The following is a 20,377-nucleotide window of genomic DNA, read 5'->3' as shown; positions in this document are numbered from 1 at the left end:
AATGATTTTAGGAAGGTGCAATGTGTGTTCTGCGTCCATCTTGGCTCCCAGTATCATTACATTTAATTTCCAAATGATTCAAAGGAGATTAAGCTTTAATAAACTCTAGTCTTTTTTATTTCTGTCTTTTATATGTTACTCTTATAAATAGATGTATCGTGTTTAGAAGAGCTGATGATTTGAGTAGGGTTCTTGATGTCCTTTGGATTCCCTAGTAGATGTTTTATGATTGATCTAACTCATGGAAGGGAAACACATTTATAGGCTAGGGAAGGTAGATAAGAATACCTGGGTATTCCTATTCTGTCATCTTTTTTTTTTTTTTTTATGAGAACCACTAATCTCCCAGCCTATGCAGATTGCGTGTGTGTGTGTGTGTGCACGTTTGCATGCCCACTACATCCAGGGCATAATCTTGTTTGGCAACCACAGCTTTTGTTATGGAAATTAATAGTCTCAGTGTCATAGACGGCCCCTCCAGTGGCTTGGTGTCAGACGTCATGTTGACTGGAACAGTATGTGCGCGGGTGGATTAGGATAGGCTGCAGTCCCAAGAAATAGAACTTCCCTTCCAACTCCAGCGGGGCAAGACAAGTAACATTCATTAAGTCCACAGGAGGTAGTTGTACTACTTTAAATATTTGCAAAAATATAAAAACTTATATAAATGGAATCATATTGTTCATTCTAGTTTTCTCAGAGGAGAGAATGGCTAGTACAGACTTTCTTCTTCTTTTCCCACTTCTCTCCTCTCTACCTTCATGTGTTTTCCCTACACCTGCATTACTACCCCACCCCCTCCCCATACTCACACAATACTCTCCAGGTTAATAATCTGGTGTCTTTCTTTTTTACATTTCATTTTGTCTTCAGTCAGGCCCTTCTAAAACTACTTCTGAATGTGTTAAAAGAAACAGTCTATTGGAAATTGTTATTAACAACTTCTTAAGGACAGATCAACCAAAGTAATGATAGCCTCCCCTTCTATCCATGCCAAACCAACAGGAGCCTCAGCTAACATTACGAGCTACCTGGATTCAATTGCTGAATCATGAAATGTTTTTATTTCTAAATGGTGCACTGCAGTGGAGTTCCCTCCCTCTGTTCACTTTTTCCAACTCAGCTGTGGAACATTCCAGAACCAAGAGCCAGAAAGCCACCTGTGCTTCACCACAACCTGGATTCCCTCACTTCTGCATCCAAGATGCCATAGCACCTCCTTTTCATGTCGTGTGGCTGCTCCTGCAGAGGAGACCCTCTTGCCTGTGTCTTCCAGGTCATCCAGCCTTTTTGTAGAAGGGGAGGGATTTTCTTCAATCAGCTGTAACTCCTCCCTTCTACTCTCCCAGCCTCCGGTGACACATGGGTCATAGTCAAGAACATTGGCTGGATGATGGCACTCCTCTCCTAGGCCTCAGTTCCTAGGATGCTTACGAGCTATGAAATCCAGAACCTATAAGAACAGTAGCCCTCACATGATTCACAAAGGTGATTCAGTTGTTGTTTTAACTCTAGCTTCTTTTGGTCGCTGGAACCTATTTCTGTTTTGCATTCATCACCAGGTATTATAATCGCCAAAGCTGTCTGCCCTTGAAGGCTGGGATCATGGTTTAGAAACTTGCATCCCCCTTGCCTTGCACAGTGCCTGGTACATATCCAATAAATGCCAACTGGATCAGCGCCCTCAAATATAGGCAGAGGTTGAATCACTGGAGTTCTTTGGGCACTTAAAGCATCAGAAGAAGGTGGAGAAGTTCGCAGGGGCAGATGAGATTGGTAAAGATTCAAGGTGGAAAGAAGAAATGAGTTCTCCAAAGGCTGGGCATGCCAATGTCCAGAAGGCCCCTGATATTGGGAAGTGGGAGGATAATTATTTTCTTTCTAATCACTAAGAATTTACCGACTACCTACTATGTTCCCTCTGTACTTGGCACTGGGGAATCAAAGATAAATGACATGTCCCCTTTTCTCAAGGACTTCATATTTATAAAGAATTGCTACTCAGAATGACAGGTGCCATAATATGATAGATAGATAGATAGTGAGGATGATGGGAGGGGTTAATCAGGCTTTATTACTCCCCTGCTTAAACCCCCCCAGTAGCATGCCAGTGCACTTGAAATAACTCTACCATGATGTACCAGGCCCTGCCCTGCTAGCCCCTTCCCAACTTTCCATCCTCATCTCCTACCACATCATCCCTTGCTCAGTTCACAGACACTATTTCTGTCTTTGAACACAGCAAGTCCTTTCTCACCTCAAGGCCCTGCCCTCAGATCTTTAGTTGGCTGCCTCTTTCTTTATCATTCAGACCTCAGTGCCCATATCATCTCCTCTGGCCACTATAGGAGGCCCTCTCTCCTCGGTCAGTTTCTCTGCCATTACCCTGTTTCATTTTCTTCATAAGACTTTTTGTTCCCTGATGTTATTCTGTTTATTAACATAATTATTGTCTCTTCCCCTCTCCTTTCCCTCCACTCCCATGAACTAGAATGGTGGCTTCCTGAGAACAGAACAGCCTGTCTGGCTTGGCCACTGCTCTGCCTCTACGCCCAGAACATTGCCTGGAGGCTGGCACGTAATAGACATTCATTAGGTATGAACTTGCTTTGGGGAAGATAAGACATTCACCAAAGAAAAGTTAGGTGAAAAATGTGCTGAGGTCGGGCTTCCCTGGTGGCGCAGTGGTTGAGAGTCTGCCTGCCGATGCAGGGGACACAGGTTCGTGCCCCGGTCCGGGGAGATCCCACATGCCACGGAGCGGCTGGGCCCGTGAGCCATGGCCACTGAGCCTGCGCGTCCGGAGCCTGTGCTCCGCAACAGGAGAGGCCCCAACAGTGAGAGGCCCCAACAGTGAGAGACCCGTGTACCGCAAAAAAAAAAAAAAAAAAATGTGCTGAGGATAGGGAAGGCAGTTAGGGCTAGTGTCAGGACTTCGGGGTGTTAGAATACAGGGTGGAGGTGAAGCGTGAAGATGAGGCTAGGAGGAGTGATGTGGCCCAAGGGCTCTGTTTGTCAGTAGTAGGACTCAAGCACCAGAGCCTAGAGGCGGGGGGCAGGGGCGGGGGGGGGGTGGGGGGGGGTGACACCAGTTCCGCCAGCAGGTGTGTGACCTAGGCAATCACCTAACACCACCCGCCTCCATTTCCTCATTTTTAAAAGAGCTGACAATAATCTCTCTAAAGACGATAGAAGAGTATGCTCTTCATAGGCTAGTGTGAGGATTAAATGAGTCGTTATGTGGCAAATGCCTAGTAATGTCTGGTAGATAGTTAGCTAAGCATCTGTACTATGTACTGGAGGGAGATCGCTGAAGAGTTTGAGAAATAGGGCTATGGGATTCAGATTTGCATTTAGAAAGATGAGCAGGTTGGCTCATAGTGAGGTGAGGATCGACTGGAGGGGACTGAGAAATTAGTCAAGGAAATTTTGTAGGCGAGAGGGACCGAGACAAGGTAGTGGCAGCGAGGATGATGCGAGAGCTATGAAGACAATGGACTTGGTCCTCAGTCTGGGGAAGGAGGTTAGGGAAAGAGACAACTCAGTAATGATTCCTGGACTGGGGACTTGGTGGTGCCTTTCAGCCATACAGGAAATTCAGGAGGCGGGGCCAGGTTTGGGAGCTGAGATGTTCAGCTGTGGCAGGTTGAGATTGAGTGCTGTGGGAACTCCAGGTGGAGCTAGCCAGCCAGAGAAGCCCCACACCTTCCTGAACTGCAATATGATGCTAACACGCTTATTAGCACTGTACTTATTCGTACTTAATGTTAGCGCTTAATAGTTAGCGTTTATAATCTTTACTTTTTAAGCAAATACCGTGAGAAACATCTTTGTCCACATCTGAGTTTTTCCTTTGAGATTTCTATAAGTAGAGTTACTGGGGCAAAGGTATATTACCTTTTTAAGATTTTAATTCATCTTGCCAAATTGCTTTTCAAAAAGGTGGTACCAATCTCTATACCCACAATAACCTTGGATTCTTTCAAAATAGCCTCAGTGGGGTTTTTAAATAAATATCACCCCCAAAGTTGCCAGGGTATAGGGAACCATCCTCTCGTGCGCTGCCGATGGACCCGACCACCAACGTCAGCTCCATCTTTAAAAGTTGGGAGTTGCCTTTGTCCTAGAGAAATCCCTCAAATCGATGTCTGTTAGTAATTAACATGCCGCAAACACCGCAACCCAAACTATATTCTTGAAACCACGGTGGTGAGTGAAATAGAAACGCTCCGTGCATGCGGGAATACTCCCCTGAGGCCGGGGGAGGGGGTATAAGGACAATGCACCCAGTGAATAGAAAGCTCCACTGTAGCAAAACTGCATTATTTTGACAGTATTTTTCCCTAAAGTAGTGGTTTCTTGTAACTTTGTTTACCATAACTCAGTGTACGGACATGCATGGAAATCTCATTTCCTTTGGATCAGTGCTCTATGAGATGGTACCATTTGCTGGTCAAATACAATTTTAACCCAGAATAAACTAAAATCTCTTTCTGATGCCTATATATCGATAGATTTTCATCAAAGTGAAAAGGGAAAATGCCATTTTCACTGAGGACAGTGTTTTGATCAGTTCTGCACATGGTTATCATGAAGTCTTGGCTGGTTCAGGTGTTTTGGATGGTGGTTGTTGCATTGCTAACACTAAGCACACACAGCTGACACACTGCAGGGCAACAGTACCCGGGAAGTATCTGGCATGTTTGGTATCCCTCCCAGTGAATGCTTTCTTTGTGTTCAGCAGACTTAGATTTGTACATGAGTGTGGTTTTTATCTGTTGTCTTTTCCAGAGAGTCCTTATAAAGGAAACTTGGATAGACTGTTGTCGTCCATGTGTTGTATTGAATTGAATATTTGTTTTGTATTTTGCGTGATCCGCTGGAGGCCACCTAACCTGGGGGCCCTCAGCACCAGCATTTGCCTCTTCTGTTCAGTGCGTTGACCATCCATCTGGTCTGAATGGAGACTCGTACTTGGAAAACTTTCTTATACCTAGTTCACAGTCACTGTTCTCAGGGGTTAAATGAGAGGAGGCCACAGTTTTTCAAAGAAGACAGGGTCTAATTTGTATGAAGTGGGACTCTTATCAAGGAAGGAGGCAATAAGGATTGATCATCTCTGCTAAACCACAATTGCTTTCTAGTGAGTATTAGTCAGTGGTGGATCCATCAAAGAATGGGAGAAAGATGATACTTCTGCTTTAAGATGAACTTGGTAGCTCCAAAATGGCCTCCTTTACTGCTGGGACTGTCATAGTGCCTGAAGGAAATTGCTTTCATTGTGGTGGGAGTTGAGCAGAATATAATGCATCAAAACATGAGGGAGTCCATCAGATGTTCCTGGTCCTCCTGGAGCTCTCTGCTATTACATTGAAGAGTTCACTTCCCACTTTTGTCCATTTGTAAGATGAGCTCTCCAAAAGAACACTATGAGAAAAGTTTACACATTTTAAAAATATATTTATTTATTTAGGCCGTGCCGGGTCTTAGTTGTGGCACACGGGATCTTTAGTTGCAGCATGCAAGATCTTTTTAGTTGTGGCATGTGGGCTCCTTAGTTGTGGCATGCATGTGGGATCTAGTTCCTCGACCAGGGATCGAAACTGGGCCCTCTGCCTTGGGAGCTCGGAGTCTTACCCACTGGACCACCAGGGAAGTCCCTAAAAGTTTACACATGTTGAACCTATTTACCATAAATGTCTTGAAATCATAGGGATCCTGCTTGTTTTTGCTGTTCTTTACATCTTTTGTGTTTATTTCCATACATTGCACACAGATTATGCTATAAAGCTATTTTGTGATAAGAATGAGAGAGGTGGAAACCAAAGCTGTGTCTCTAGCTGCAAGTCCCTCTGAAAATAAGGAAAGAGACCTAGCCATATTTTAAATAAGCGTGTTATCCAATATCAGCTATAATGCTAATTCATAGAATCAAAGAATTGTAGATCCAGGGTGTATGAGGAAAGTGAGTATTAGAAATTAGCTAGTCTGTATTTCTCTAAGTGCATTTGTCAGAACACTGGCCTGTAGGAAAAAAGTGTTTCCCAGTCAAACAAGTTTGTGAACCGAGCATCCTGTATTTTCCTCCTCTTGAATATTCACAATGAAAAGTCAACTCGAAGTCAGCATTTCCCAGACTTATTTGACCACGGAGTCTTTTCTTATCTAGGTAATAGGTGTTAACATCCTGCTATAGGAAATGAGTCCAGTCTCATGGTGGAGGTCCGGAAAATTGAGCCACTTAACCGGAGGCAACAGAGCCAGCAGTGCCAGGACGAGAACCCATTGATGGTTGATAGCCTCCCCCAGAATGGCTGCGAATTTGTATTGACAGCAACAGATCCAAAACATTCCAAGATTATTTTTTTCCCTTGAAACTTATTTTAAAAATCGTTTCTAGTATAACTTAGATTTATCCCTTAGCAGATGGAAAATGTGTCAATTGTCTCATTCAATTTGGTAGTACTCTCTATTCATATGCATCAGAAATAGAACCTGAATAGTAAGCATGGTGGGGAACTAACGGCTCAAGAGGCTCTCAGTCTGAGGGGTGGGGAAGGGAGAAAGCCAGTAAGCAATTACACAAGGAGATATGTAATTACAAATTACGACACGTGCTACGAAGAAGATGAACTATGTGCTCTCAGGCTGAGCTTAATTTGCAATCACTTTTGAATTGACCGAGATTCAGATGGGATCAATAACAGCTGTTTTTATGGTATCTTGGTACTCAGCTCCCGCCTACAGTCTGAACCACGTAATAGCCCCTCCCCCCTTCTTGTTTTTCCAGCCGGGTGGAGCAGAATGAGAGCGCAGTGAGCCGGCCCAGCCCCTCTCCCAGCCGTCGCCGACGCCCACCATGAACCACTTGGAGGCGGCCGCGGAGGTGGAGGTGACGGACGAGGCGGCAGGCGGGGAGGTGAACGAGTCGGTGGAGGCCGACCTGGAGCACCCGGAGGTGGAGGAGGAGCAGCAGCAGCACCATGCGGGCCGCCCCCCGCGCGGGCGCGCCGTCGAGGACCTCCGCGCCCAGCCCGGGCCGCAGCAGCAGCAGCAGCAGCAGGAGGAGGAGGAGCGCGGGGAGTGCCTGGCGCGCTCCGCCAGCACGGAGAGTGGCTTCCACAACCACACGGACACGGCCGAGGGCGACGTGATCGCCGCAGCGCGCGAGGGCTACGACGCCGAGCGCGCGCAGGACCCCGAGGACGAGAGCGCGTACGCAGTGCAGTACCGGCCCGAGGCCGAGGAGTACACGGAGCAGGCGGAGGCCGAGCACGCCGAGGCCACGCACCGCCGCGCGCTGCCCAACCACTTGCACTTCCACTCGCTGGAGCACGAGGAGGCCATGAACGCTGCCTACTCGGGCTACGTCTACACGCACCGGCTCTTCCACCGCGGCGAGGACGAGCCCTATGCCGAGCCCTACGCCGACTACGGGGGCCTCCAGGAGCACGTGTACGAGGAAATCGGGGACGCACCCGAGCTGGACGCGCGCGACGGCCTGCGGCTGTACGAGCAGGAGCGAGACGAGGCGGCCGCCTACCGCCAGGAGGCCCTGGGCGCGCGGCTGCACCACTACGACGAGCGCTCCGACGGCGAGTCCGACAGCCCCGAGAAGGAGGCCGAGTTCGCGCCCTACCCGCGCATGGACAGCTACGAGCAGGAAGAGGACATCGACCAGATCGTGGCCGAGGTCAAGCAGAGCATGAGCTCGCAGAGCCTCGACAAGGCGGCCGAGGACATGCCTGAGGCCGAGCAGGACCTGGAGCGCGCCCCCACCCCGGGCGGGGGCCGCCCGGACAGCCCCGGGCTACAGGCGCCGGCGGGGCAGCAGAGGGCGGCTGGCGGCGAGGCGGTGCAGCGGTACAGCAAGGAGAAGAGGGATGCCATCTCGCTGGCCATCAAGGACATCAAGGAGGCCATCGAGGAGGTGAAAACCAGGACCATACGCTCGCCTTATACCCCCGACGAGCCCAAAGAGCCCATCTGGGTCATGCGCCAGGACATTAGTCCCACCAGGGATTGTGACGACCAGAGGCCGGTGGATGGAGATGTAAGTGTGTGCGGGTTCAGACCCGCTCAGCTCCACGCGCGGCCAGGAGGGGAGACGGGCGCTCGGTGGCATCGTTTGTCATTGGGAAATGACTTGATGAGAGAAACGATCTGTGGGGATGCTCAGAAACAGCTTGTGCTTAAGCGCGCCTGAGTGAAACACAGGTGGGAGGGAGTTAAGTGTTGAGAGGTTGCCGTAAATCAGTGGTTCTCAAACTGTTCCTGGAGCACTTGTTCAGAAATTGATTTCCAGGCGCACCGCTTCCCATCCCCTAGTTTCCCACTTAGAAGGTATGGGGTGGGGCCTGAGAATTTGTATTTCTAACGTCAAATAAAAAAACAGGTCTGGATTGAGTAAGGAGAGACTATTGGAAAGCATTATTGCAAAGGGGAAAGGTCCTATTGTAACAGGGGAAGGGGGACTGTTGCAGTAGCAGAACCTCTAAGATCTGCAAGCGTCTCTAGAGTTAGGCACAAAGGGGGTTCTTTTGGAGGGAGGAGTAAACAAGGCTTGGAACAACAAGGTGTGAGGAAGTGGGATGAAGCATGGCTTGAACGCATTGCCCAGGAAAGAGTGTTTTAACCTGACATCAGCCTGTTCCCAGGAGGAGCTGTTGAGTAGGGGTGGGAAGCTGGCCAAAGTTCAAGGACCTGGAAGAAGGCGAGGAGCTTCATCGAAGGCTGGTTAATAAGAATTTTGTCTTGATTAATCAGCAGTTCAACTAACCATTTGTCAGGCAAAGAATGTAAATTTGGAGGGGCTGTGTCTGGCCTTGTCCTAGGTAAACAAGGGGGCACCTGTGAGCTACTCAAGTCTAATGGGAAGGTAGGTTCTTTGCCTAAGCCATTTCCAGAACACAAAACGAGGGGAGGGGAGCCCTTAACCTTTGCTGTTTTCCAGGATCTCAGGGCTCAGGTGAAACTCAACGTTGTCACTAATAAGTTCCCAGGTGATGTTAATGCTGCTGGTCCCAGGACCATAATTTGAGAACCACTGCCTTAAAGCAACCCTTAAAAGTTTGGGATGGATAGTGTGGCCTCTTTGGAGGAAATCAAGGAAATCCTTCTGCCTTTTGGGGGTGTCTGCAGTTTTTTCACTGTGACTTTCAGGAAGGGCTTAGTTTTCATCTCTGGTGGTACCAGAGTGTCCTTCTCACCTCACAAAAGACATGTTTTTGAACTGAAATACACTTTCTTGTGAAGAGCTACAGAAAGCTATTGCTGCCCTGTCTGCATTTTATTTTCTGTGTTTGAAATACCTAAGAAATTTGATAACTCGGCAAGCTTGAGTGTCACCACAGTCTATTCAAAATAAATCAAGAAGGCTAACCTTTACCCCCACTACCTGGCTCTAAAGATTCTCTTTCTCCTCTGACTCTCACTTTTCCATTCTCTTGAATAATTTTTAAGCACTTTCATTTTTTTAAAGCACTTTCATTTAAAATGCGAGCTTGGAGTAAAAGAAGGGTCAAGTGGTTAAATTCGGTTTCATTTAATTCTGCATTTTATGATTGCACCAGCCTATTTCTCGGTATATCTTTTGGAGTGAGAAACAATTATTGGAAGCTGTTTGTTCATTTTACTTAAATAGGTAAAGGGCTATGCAGGTCAGAAAGGTATCGTTCGCCTGCTCTTTTAGTAACAGCATTGGCTGTTAGCTGATTAAATCGCTGGCACCTTTAAGGCAAGGTTGGGAAGGGATCTGCATCCTCCCAACCAGGGGGCGGCATTGGGTCAGTTAGTTTAGCATGCTTGGTGTCTCCCTCTGCTTTCCAGGCTTCACAGTCAAACAGTTAAAAATAGGTGCACTCAGGTGCAGAATTGTCGGTGACCTCCCGCTGTCTCCAGGTTCCCTGTGGCTTGGAGGGATGGAGTGCAGCAAGTATTTTGCAAATGTAGTGGAAATGGAGCAGGTTTTTAAAAGTAGGGAGCTGTCAAGAGGCCGGGTTCTACATCCTTTTTAGAAACTTGGAAAGCCATCCGAGAAAAAGATGCGGGAGCATTCGGTCCAGATGCTGGCCTCTTCCTTCAGCTCTCTCACCTGCACCAGCTCCATGAAACTACTAGCTTAACCACCTGGTCCCTGCAGCCTCACGATGAACCCATCACCCAGCCTCCACTAGGGCTGGGGGCTTGCTTTTATCCATTTGAACTAGGAAAACAGCTTAACCCTCTTGCAAGATGTTTCATTCAGGAGGTAGAATTGATTCCAGAATATTGGGTGATGCTTTAGAAACCCATCCAGTCAGAAATTCAACTTGACACTAAGAAATTGGTTAGTTGGGCTTTCTGGGTTATGAATAGTTAATACAAAGCAAACCCCAAGACGTGTGCTTTAAAATATTCCACCAGTTGTCTTTAAGCCATTTGAATTTGTGGGTTGCATTTCATCGGTCATGCCACATTTATCGGAAAGACCTTCATTTGCTACCTCTTTGATGGTATCATGGGGGAAATACATACATTCTGTGGATTTCTTCCTCAGCATCAAAAAATATTTACTGAATGCTCATTCCGTGTATACTGTTGTAGAAAATGGAAAAGCACTATTAAAAGCCACGTGGCCTGAAGTCTTTCTGGAAGGTACTTGTTAAAAATACAAATTACTACCTTTCTTTTCCAAACCAGAATACCTAAGATGGGGTCCAGTGATCTGGGGTTTTGTTCATTAGGTTTGTTTTCCTTGTTTGTTTCTGTTTTGTAAATTCTCCCTGTGATTCTTGAGTATGTGAAAAATTAAGAACCACTGATTTAAAGGACAAGTATCATCTGGGTAGTTTCCCCATGTTAGCTCTATGGATTAGAGACCTAGCTAATTAGAGACCTAGACCTAAACCACAGGTGTGGTTTCATGGAAGGGGCTCTCCCACTGTGGTTTTGGTCAACTGGCCTGGAAAAGGGGCCCTGGAATTCTTGTTACAGAAACAGCGCGTTCTCAAAATAGCAACATCAGAAACTACAGTGATGCAAATAGATGGTAATAAAAACCACCTGTACTACTACTTGCCAGAGGTATCTGCTGATAGCTAAATCTGCTCTAAACACTACTTTTTTTTTAAACATCTTTATTGGAGTATAATTGCTTTACAATGGTGTGTTAGTTTTTGCTTTATAACAAAGTGAATCAGTTATACATATACATATGTTCCCATATGTCTTCCCTCTTGCGTCTCCCTCCCTCCCACCCTCCCTATCCCACCCCTCCAGGCAGTCACAAAGCACCGAGCCGATATCCCTGTGCCATGCGGCTGCTTCCCACTAGCTATCTACCTGACGTTTGTTAGTTCTAAACACTACTTTTAATTCACTCGGACCTTTAGCATTTTTCTCATACTTGGAGGAAACTGGCATCTGTTTGCAAGTGAATCCTACAGAATGCGAAAATAGGATTGCTCGTTAGCAAGGACTTACTGAACATAGACTAGATGCTCTGCAGTGAGTGAATATAATTGTTTTTTGAAAAAAGTATTTATAAATGCTTTGCTTCTAGTAAAGGCTCTTTTCTAGCTATATGTTTGAAAACTACCACCCAGCCCCCTTCTTGAAAAGTATTGTTAATGAATGACCAGTTCTGAAAAGTTCCGCAGCCTACCCATCTCTCTTTAGGCAACAAACTCACTCTGAGTAGAGAACAGAGCGGGGGTGGAATCAGAGGGATGGATGGGAGCAAGCACACAGCGTAATGGGAGGGTTTTGGCTACTTGGAGTAGTGTGTTGCACAGTTTGAATTGGTCTTTATCACTGCTCCCTCTTAAAGCTACACTAAACATACAGACACTAATATGTATAAAATGGATAACTAACAAGAACCTGCTGTTTAAAAATAAATAAATAAAACAAAATTTAAAAAAAAAAGCTACACTAAAATGACAGTAAAATAATAGAAATACGTAAAGCCACAATCACCAGGAGACAGAGGAAACAGCAGCAGATGAGAACAACAAAATTTTGGAACACCATAGTGGTGACTGGCTGTGGTAGACATTAGTGCCCCTCCCCCATATTGCCAGTTGTCCTCTGCTTTCAAGCCCAGGGATGACTGCACTGCACCTCCTCATACCCTAGGAGCAAGACAAGGCCAGTGAAACGGGAGCAGTGAAATGTGATGTTGCTTCTAGGCGGGAGCAGCTCAGAGCACCTTCTTCCCCTGAAGCCTCAGGTTAAGATGGCGGTGTCACAGGATGGCAGAGCCTCTGTCCGTGTGGGTCCCAAGTGACCGTGATGAGCCGGGCTCTCTCCTGCCCCTGTGGACATGTAGTGTGAGAGAGGAAGCAACCTTTGTTGTTTTAAGCCTTGGGGATTTGGGGTGGTTTGTTGCCACAGCACAGCCTGATCGATTCTCACTCATACACTGATGAGGTTTCTGTGTTCCCTACTCTGTGAGGATTTGTGCCGGGGACCCCCAAGAAAGGCTAAGGAATTTGAGACACCAGATACCGCCGATGGCAGGAGTATGGCTGAAAAACAAAAGAGGATTGTTTGAAGGTGTGTCACAGGAGAAATTAGACTCCAAATCCCTTCTCCAGCCCAGCCACCAAGTTTCCACTTCTCCTCCACCCCCCACAGAAGGTGGGAGGTTTACTGTAAAGAGAGGGTGAACCAGAGAAGTGCTGGAACTAGCCACAGCTGAAAAAGGGGTTAAGGGGTACCTTATGGAACACAGGACCCACTAAGCAGTGAGACTGTGAGAAAGGCTTGGAATTCTTAGCCATCAGGCTTAGAACCTACCCCCTCGCAGCCCCCAGCCCCAGCCGGAGATTAGAACATTCCTCTCTGAGGAAACAGGAAGATGCAAGAGTAGGTACCTACAGTTACTCATGTTTGGGGCTTTTCCAGCATAAAATCTGGTTCCCTACCTGATCACCACGCAATGAAGGTTACTGCTGCTCATGGACCTTCCAACAGGCTTTTTGGGACCCACTGTTAAATATGGTGGATATCCAAGGATCTCCGGACATTTGACGAACATCTCTTAACATGAAAGACAAAGACACAAAAAGAGCAAATGGAAAAGGAACTTGGAGAAATAAAGGCAGTACTCAGAGCAGGAAAAAAACTATAAAACATTCATCAGTATTCTCAGAAGGGTAGGAGAAGATAGGGGAGCCACTAAATTAGGATGCCATTTTAAAGAAAGAACATTCCAAAAAAAAATTTTTTTTACATCTTTATTGGAGTAGAATTGCTTTACAATGCTGTGTTACTTTCTGCTTTATAACAAAGTGAATCAGTTATACATATACATATGTTCCCATATCTCTTCCCTTTTGCGTCTCCCTCCCTCCCACCCTCCCTATCCCACCCCTCTAGGTGGTCACAAAGCACCAAGCTGATCTCCCTGTGCTACGCGGCTTCTTCCCACTAGCTATCTATTTTACGTTTGGTAGTGTATATATGTCCATGCCACTCTCGCGCTTTGTCACAGCTTACCCTTCCCCCTCCCCATATCCTCAAGTCCATTCTCTAGTAGGTCTGTGTCTTTATTCCTGTCTTACCCCAGGTTCTTCATGACACTTTTTTCCCTTAAATTCCATATATGTGTGTTAACATACGGTATTTGTTTTTCTCTTTCTGACTTACTTCGCTCTGTATGACAGAATCTAGGTCCTTCCACCTCGTTACAAATAACTCAATTTCATTTCTTTTTATGGCTGAGTAATATTCCATTGTATATATGTGCCACATCTTCTTTATCCATTCATCTGATGATGGACACTTAGGTTGTTTCCATCTCCAGGCTATTGTAAATAGAGCTGCAATGAACATTTTGGTACGTGACTCTTTTTGAATTATGGTTTTCTCAGGGTATATGCCCAGTAGTGGGATTGCTGGGTCATATGGTAGTTCTATTTGTGGTTTTTTAAAGAACCTCCATACTGTTCTCCACAGTGGCTGTACCAATTCACATTCCCACCAGCAGTGCAAGAGTGTTCCCTTTTCTCCACACCCTCCCCAGCATTTATTGTTTCTAGATTTTTTGATGATGGCCATTCTGACTGGTGTGAGATGATATCTCATTGTTTTGATTTGCATTTCTCTAATGATTAATGATGTTGAGCATTCTTTCATGTGTTTGTTGGCAGTCTGTATATCTTCTTTGGAGAAATGTCTATTTAGGTCTTCTGCCCATTTTTGGATTGGGTTGTTTGTTTTTTTGTTATTGAGCTGCATGAGCTGCTTATAAATTTTTGGAGATTAATCCTTTGTCAGTTGCTTCATTTGCCAATATTTTCTCCCATTCTGAGGGTTGTCTTTTGGTCTTGTTTATGGTTTCCTTTGCTGGGCAAAAGCTTTGAAGTTTCATTAGGTTCCATTTGTTTATTTTTGTTTTTATTTCCATTTCTCTAGGAGGTGGGTCAAAAAGGATCTTGCTGTGATTTATGTCATAGAGTGTTCTGCCTTTGTTTTCCTCTAAGAGTGTGATAGTTTCTGGCCTTACATTTAGGTCTTTAATCCATTTTGAGCTTATTTTTGTGTATGGTGTTAGGGAGTGATCTAATCTCATACTTTTACATGTACCTGTCCAGTTTTCCCAGCACCACTTATTGAAGAGGCTGTCCTTTCTCCACTGTACATTACTGCCACCTTTATCAAAGATAAGGTGACCATATGTGTGTGGGTTTATCTCTGGGCTTTCTATCTCCTTCCATTGATCTATATTTCTGTTTTTGTGCCAGTACCATACTGTCTTGATTACTGTAGCTTTGTACTATAGTCTGAAGTCAGGGAGCCTGATTTCTCCAGCTCCATTTTTCGTTTTCAAGATTGCTTTGGCTATTCGGGGTCTTTTGTGTTTCCATACAAATTGTGAAATTTTTTGTTCTAGCTCTGTGAAAAATGCCAGTGGTAGTTTGATAGGGATTGCATTGAATCTGTAGATTGCTTTGGGTAGCAGAGTGATTTTCACAATGTTGATTCTTCCAATCCATGAACATGGTATATCTCTCCATCTATTTGTATCATCTTTAATTTCTTTCATCAGTGTCTTATAATTTTCTGCATACAGGTCTTCTATCTCCTTAGGTAGGTTTATTCCTAGGTATTTTATTCTTTTTGTTGCAATGCTAAATGGGAGTGTTTTCTTGATTTCACTTTCAGGTTTTTCATCATTAGTGTATAGGAATGCCAGTGATTTCTGTGCATTAATTTTGTATCCTGCTACTTTACCAAATTCATTGATTAGCTCTAGTAGTTTTCTGGTAGCATCTTTAGGATTCTCTATGTATAGTATCATGTCATCTGCAAACAGTGACAGCTTTACTTCTTTTCTGATTTGGATTCCTTTTATTTCCTTTTCTTCTCTGATTGCTGTGGCTAAAACTTCCAAAGCTATGTTGAATAAGAGTGGTGAGAGTGGGCAGCCTTATCCTGTTCCTGGTCTTAGTGGAAATAGTTTCAGTTTTTCACCATTGAGGATGATGTTGGCTTTGGGTTTGTCATATATGGTCTTTATTATGTTGAGGAAAGTTCCCTCTATGCCTACTTTCTGCAGAGTTTTTATCATAAATGGGTTTTGAATTTTGTCGAAAGCTTTTCTGCGTCTATTGAGATCATCGTATGGTTTTTCTTCTTCAATTTTTTAATATGGTGCATCACGTTGATTGATTTGCGTATATTGAAGAATCCTTGCATTCCTGGGATAATCCCCACTTGATCATGCTGTACGATCCTTTTAATGTGCTGTTGGATTCTGTTTGCTGGTATTTTGTTGAGGATTTTTGCATCTATGTTAATCAGTGTTATAGGCCTGTAGTTTTCTTTCTTTGTGACATCTTTGTCTGGTTTTGGTATCAGAGTGATGGTGGCCTCGTAGAATGAGTTTGGGAGTGTTCCTCCCTCTGCTGTATTTTGTTAGAGTTTGAGAAGGATAGGTGTTAGCTCTTCTCTAAATGTTTAATAGAATTCGCCTGTGAAGCCATCTGGTCCTGGGCTTTTGTTTGTTGGAAGATTTTTAATCACACTTTCAATTTCAGTGCTTGTGATTGGTCTGTTCGTATTTTCTATTTCATCCTGATTCAGTCTTGGCAGGATGTGCATTTCTAAGGATTTGTCCATTTCTTCCAGGTTGTCCATTTTATTGGCATAGAGTTGCTTGTAGTAATCTATCATGATCTTTTGTATTTCTGCAGTGTCTGTTGTTACTTCTCCTTTTTCATTTCTAATTGTATTGATTTGAGTCTTCTCCCTTTTTTTCTTGGTGAGTCTGGCTAATGGTTTATCAATTTTGTTTATCTTCTCAAAGAACCAGCTTTTAGTTTTATTGACCTTTGCTATCGTTTCCTTCATTTCTTTTTCATTTATTTCTGATCTGATTTTTATGATTTCTTTCCTTCTGCTAACTTTGGGGTTTTTTGTTCCTCTTTCTCTAATTGCTTTAGGTGCAAGGTTAAGTTGTTTATTCGAGATGTTTCCTGTTTCTTTATGATTTCTTTCCTTCTGCTAACTTTGGGGTTTTTTGTTCCTCTTTCTCTAATTGCTTTAGGTGCAAGGTTAACTTGTTTATTCGAGATGTTTCCTGTTTCTTAAGGTAGGATTGTATTGCTATAAACTTCCCTGTTAGAACTGCTTTTGCTGCATCCCATAGGTTTTGGGTCGTCGTGTCTCCATTGTCATTTGTTTCTAGGTATTTTTTGATTTCCTCTTTGATTTCTTCAGAGATCACTTCGTTATTAAGTAGTGTATTGTTTAGCCTCCATGTGTTTGTATTTTTACAGATCTTTTCCTGTAATTGATATCTAGTCTCAGAGCGTTGTGGTCGGAAAAGATACTTGATACGATTTCAGTTTTCTTAAATTTACCAAGGCTTGATTTGTGACCCAAGATATGATCTATCCTGGAGAATGTTCCATGAGCACTTGAGAAAAATGTGTATTCTGTTGTTTTTGGATGGAATGTCCTATAAATATCAATTAAGTCCATCTTGTTTAATGTATCATTTAAAGCTTGTGTTTCCTTATTTATTTTCATTTTGGATGATCTGTCCATTGGTGAAAGTGGGGTGTTAAACTCCCCTGCTATGAATATGTTACTGTCGATTTCCCCTTTTATGGCTGTTAGTATTTGCCTTATGTATTGAGGTGCTCCTATGTTGGGTGCATAAATGTTTACAATTGTTATATCTTCTTCTTGGATCAATTCCTTGATCATTATGTAGTGTCCTTCTTTGTCTCTTCTAATAGTCTTTGTTTTAAAGTCTATTTTTTCTGATATGAAAATTGCTACTCCAGCTTTCTTTTGGTTTCCATTTGCATGGAATATCTTTTTCCATCCCCTTTCAGTCTGTACGTGTCTCTAGGTCTGAAGTGGGTCCCTTGTAGACAGCATATATATGGGTCTTGTTTTTGTATCCATTCAGCCAATCTGTGTCTTTTGGTCAGAGCATTCAGTTCATTTACATTTAAAGTAATTATCGATATGTATGTTCCTATTCCCACTTTCTTAACTGTTTTGGGTTTGTTATTGTAGGTCTTTTCCTTCTCTTGTTTTTCTTGCCTAGAGAAATTCCTTTAGCATTTGTTGTAAAGCTGGTTTGGTGGTGCTGAACTCTGTCAGCTTTTGCTTGTATGTAAAGTTTTTAATTTCTCCATCAAATCTGAATAAGGTCCTTGCTGGGTGGAGTAATCTTGTTTGCAGGTTTTTCTCCTTCATCACTTTAAATATGTCCTGCCAGTCCCTTCTGGCTTGCAGAGTTTCTGCTGAAAGATCAGCTGTTAACCTTATGGGGATTTCCTTGTGTGTTATTTGTTGTTTTTGCCTTGCTGCTTTTAATATGTTTTCTTTGTATTTAATTTTTGACAGTTTGATTAATATGTGTCTTGGCGTATTTCTCCTTGTATTTATCCTGTAGGGGACTCTCTGTGCTTCCTGGACTTGATTAACTATTTCCTTTCCCATATTAAGGAAGTTTTCACCTATAATCTCTTTAAATATTTTCTCAGTCCCTTTCTTTTTCTCTTCTTCTTCTGGAACCCCTATAATTCAAATGTTGGTGCATTTAATGTTGTCCCAGAGGTCTGTGACTGTCCTCAGTTCTTTTCATTCTTTTTTCTTTATTCTGCTCTGCAGTAGTTATTTCCACTATTTTATCTTCCAGGTCACTTATCCGTTCTTCTGCCTCAGTTATTCTGCTATTGATCCCTTCTAGAGTATTTTTAATTTCATTTATTCTGTTATTCATTGTTGCTTGTTTCATCTTTAGTTCTTCTAGGTCCTTGTTAAATGTTTCTTGCAGTTTCTCTATTCTATTTCCAAGATTTTGGATCATCTTTACTATCATTATTCTGAATTCTTTTTCAGGTAGACTGCCTATTTCCTCTTCATTTTTTAGGTCTGGTAGGTTTTTATCTTGCTCCTTCATCTGCTGTGTGTTTTTCTGTCTTTTCATTTTGCTTTTCTTACTGTGTTTGGGGTCTCCTTTTTGCAGACTGCAGGTTCGTAGTTCCCGTTGTTTTTGGTGTCTGTCCCCAGTGGCTACAGTTGGTTCAGTGAGTTGTGTAGGCTTCCTGGTGTAGGGAATTGCCAGCAGTGGAGGGTCTCCTGCAGAGGTGGGCGGTGGCTGTGGTTCACAGTCAGGACAAGGACACTGGCAGCAGAAGTTCTGGGAATCACTCCCTGGCGTGAGCCCTCCCAGAGTCCCCAAAAATTTTTAATTAAAAAATGCCAGCAGGAATTTTTAAAATCCTTTAGTAGGAAGCTTAGAAGACAAAGTAGAGGAGATCTTCAAGAAAGTAGAATAATTAAGGTAATGGATGGAAAGAAGTAGGAACATAGATAAAATTGAGATATTGTGAAAGACTGTTTCCTGGAAGCAAAGGACATGAGAGTTTCCTGATTAAAAGATTCCATTGGCCGGGCTTCCCTGGTGGCGCAGTGGTTGAGAGTCCCCCTGCCGATGCAGGGGACACGGGTTCGTGCCCCGGTCTGGGAAGATCCCACATGCCGCGGAGCGGCTAGGCCTGTGGCCCATGGCCACTGAGCCTGCGCGTCCAGAGCCTGTGCTCCGCAACGGGAGAGGCCACAACAGTAAGAGGCCCGCGTACCGCAAAAAAAAAAAAAAAAAGAAAAAGAAAATGGAAGAAAATGAGATTCCATTGGGTGCCTAGAACAGTGAAATAAAAAAAAGATCCACATAAATTTCAGAACAGAAGGTAGAAAGAGAACATCCTCCATGCTTTCAGAGAGGTAAAAACAGGTTACAAATGATCAGGAATCAAAATGGTGATGGACTCCTCAAAAGCAACACTGGAAACTGGGAGGCCTACACCCAGTCTAATTGCCAATTAAGTGTGAAGGTGGAATAAAGATATTTTCAGTTACACAGAGTCCCAGAAAATTTACCTCCCAAGCACCTTTTCTCAGGAAGCTAGTAAAGGATTGCTTCCCCAAAATGGGCGTGTAAATCAAACTCAAGAAAGAAGATGGGATCCGGGAAACGGGATCTAACAGGAGAAACAGGCAAAGCAATGCCCAGGGTGATGGGGGAGGAGATGACAACCATGTAGCAGGACAAGGCATCAGCCAGTCTAGGGTGGACCATAACTTGGAGAGCTCCAGGTAGGAGGTTTCCAGAAATGGTGGAAATGAGAGATTTCCTAATGTTTTTTTTAATATTTTATATCTGTATTTAATTAGAACTTTTTTTATCTTTGAAGGATATACTACTTTTTAAATTTTTTAGTTTATATTGGAGTATAGTTGATTAACAATGTTGTGTTAGTTTTACGTGTACAGCTAAGTGATTCAGATATACATGTATATATTCTTTTTCTAATTCTTTTCCCATTTAGGTTTTACAGAACATTGAGCAGAGTTCCCTGTGCTGGAGAGTAGATCCTTGTTCGTTATCTGTTTTGAATATGGCAGTGGGTACATGTCAATCCCAAACTCCTAATCTATCCCTCCCCTGCACCCTTCCCCCCTGGTAACCATAAATTCATTCTCTAAGTCTGTGAGTTTTTCTGTTTTGCAAATAATTTCATTTGTGTCATTTTTTTGGATTCCACGTATAAGTGATATCATCCGATATTTGTCTTTCTCTGTTTGACTTACTTCACTTACCATCCCTGTCACTGCAAATGGCATTATTTCATTCTTTTTAATGGTTGAGTAGTATTCCATTGTATATATGTACTACATCTTTATCCATTCATCTGTTGATGGACATTTACGTTGCTCCCATGGCTTGGCCGTTGTAAATAGAGCTGCAGTGAACATTGGGGTGCATATATCCTTTCCAACCATGTTTTTCATCATATATATGCCTCGGAGTGGGACTGCTCATTCATATGGTAGCTCTCTTTTTTTAGTTTTTTAAGGAACCTCCATA

At 43.7% G+C, this 20,377-nt stretch overlaps 1 protein-coding gene across 8 annotated transcripts in view; it reads left to right on the top strand.

Moving 5' to 3' along the window:
• Positions 1–20,377, top strand: part of APBA1 (amyloid beta precursor protein binding family A member 1) — a 240,119-nt gene that overhangs the window by 151,984 nt on the left and 67,758 nt on the right. For 6 of the 8 annotated variants that reach the window (XM_073806194.1, XM_019934728.3, XM_033858154.2 and 3 more), the window contains one exon: positions 6,791–8,053. In XM_073806194.1, coding sequence (XP_073662295.1) covers positions 6,860–8,053 — 1,194 coding nt within the window. In that variant the 5' untranslated portion in view covers positions 6,791–6,859. Of the gene's footprint in view, positions 1–2,491; positions 2,597–6,790; positions 8,054–20,377 lie in introns of all 8 variants that reach the window. The other 2 variants (XM_019934727.3, XM_073806192.1) reach the window with 1 other exon arrangement.

The sequence above is a fragment of the Tursiops truncatus genome, chromosome 6 (genome assembly GCF_011762595.2).
Source record: "Tursiops truncatus isolate mTurTru1 chromosome 6, mTurTru1.mat.Y, whole genome shotgun sequence".
NCBI classification, from domain to species: domain Eukaryota; kingdom Metazoa; phylum Chordata; class Mammalia; order Artiodactyla; family Delphinidae; genus Tursiops; species Tursiops truncatus.
This window is presented reverse-complemented; position numbering and strand designations above follow the sequence as displayed.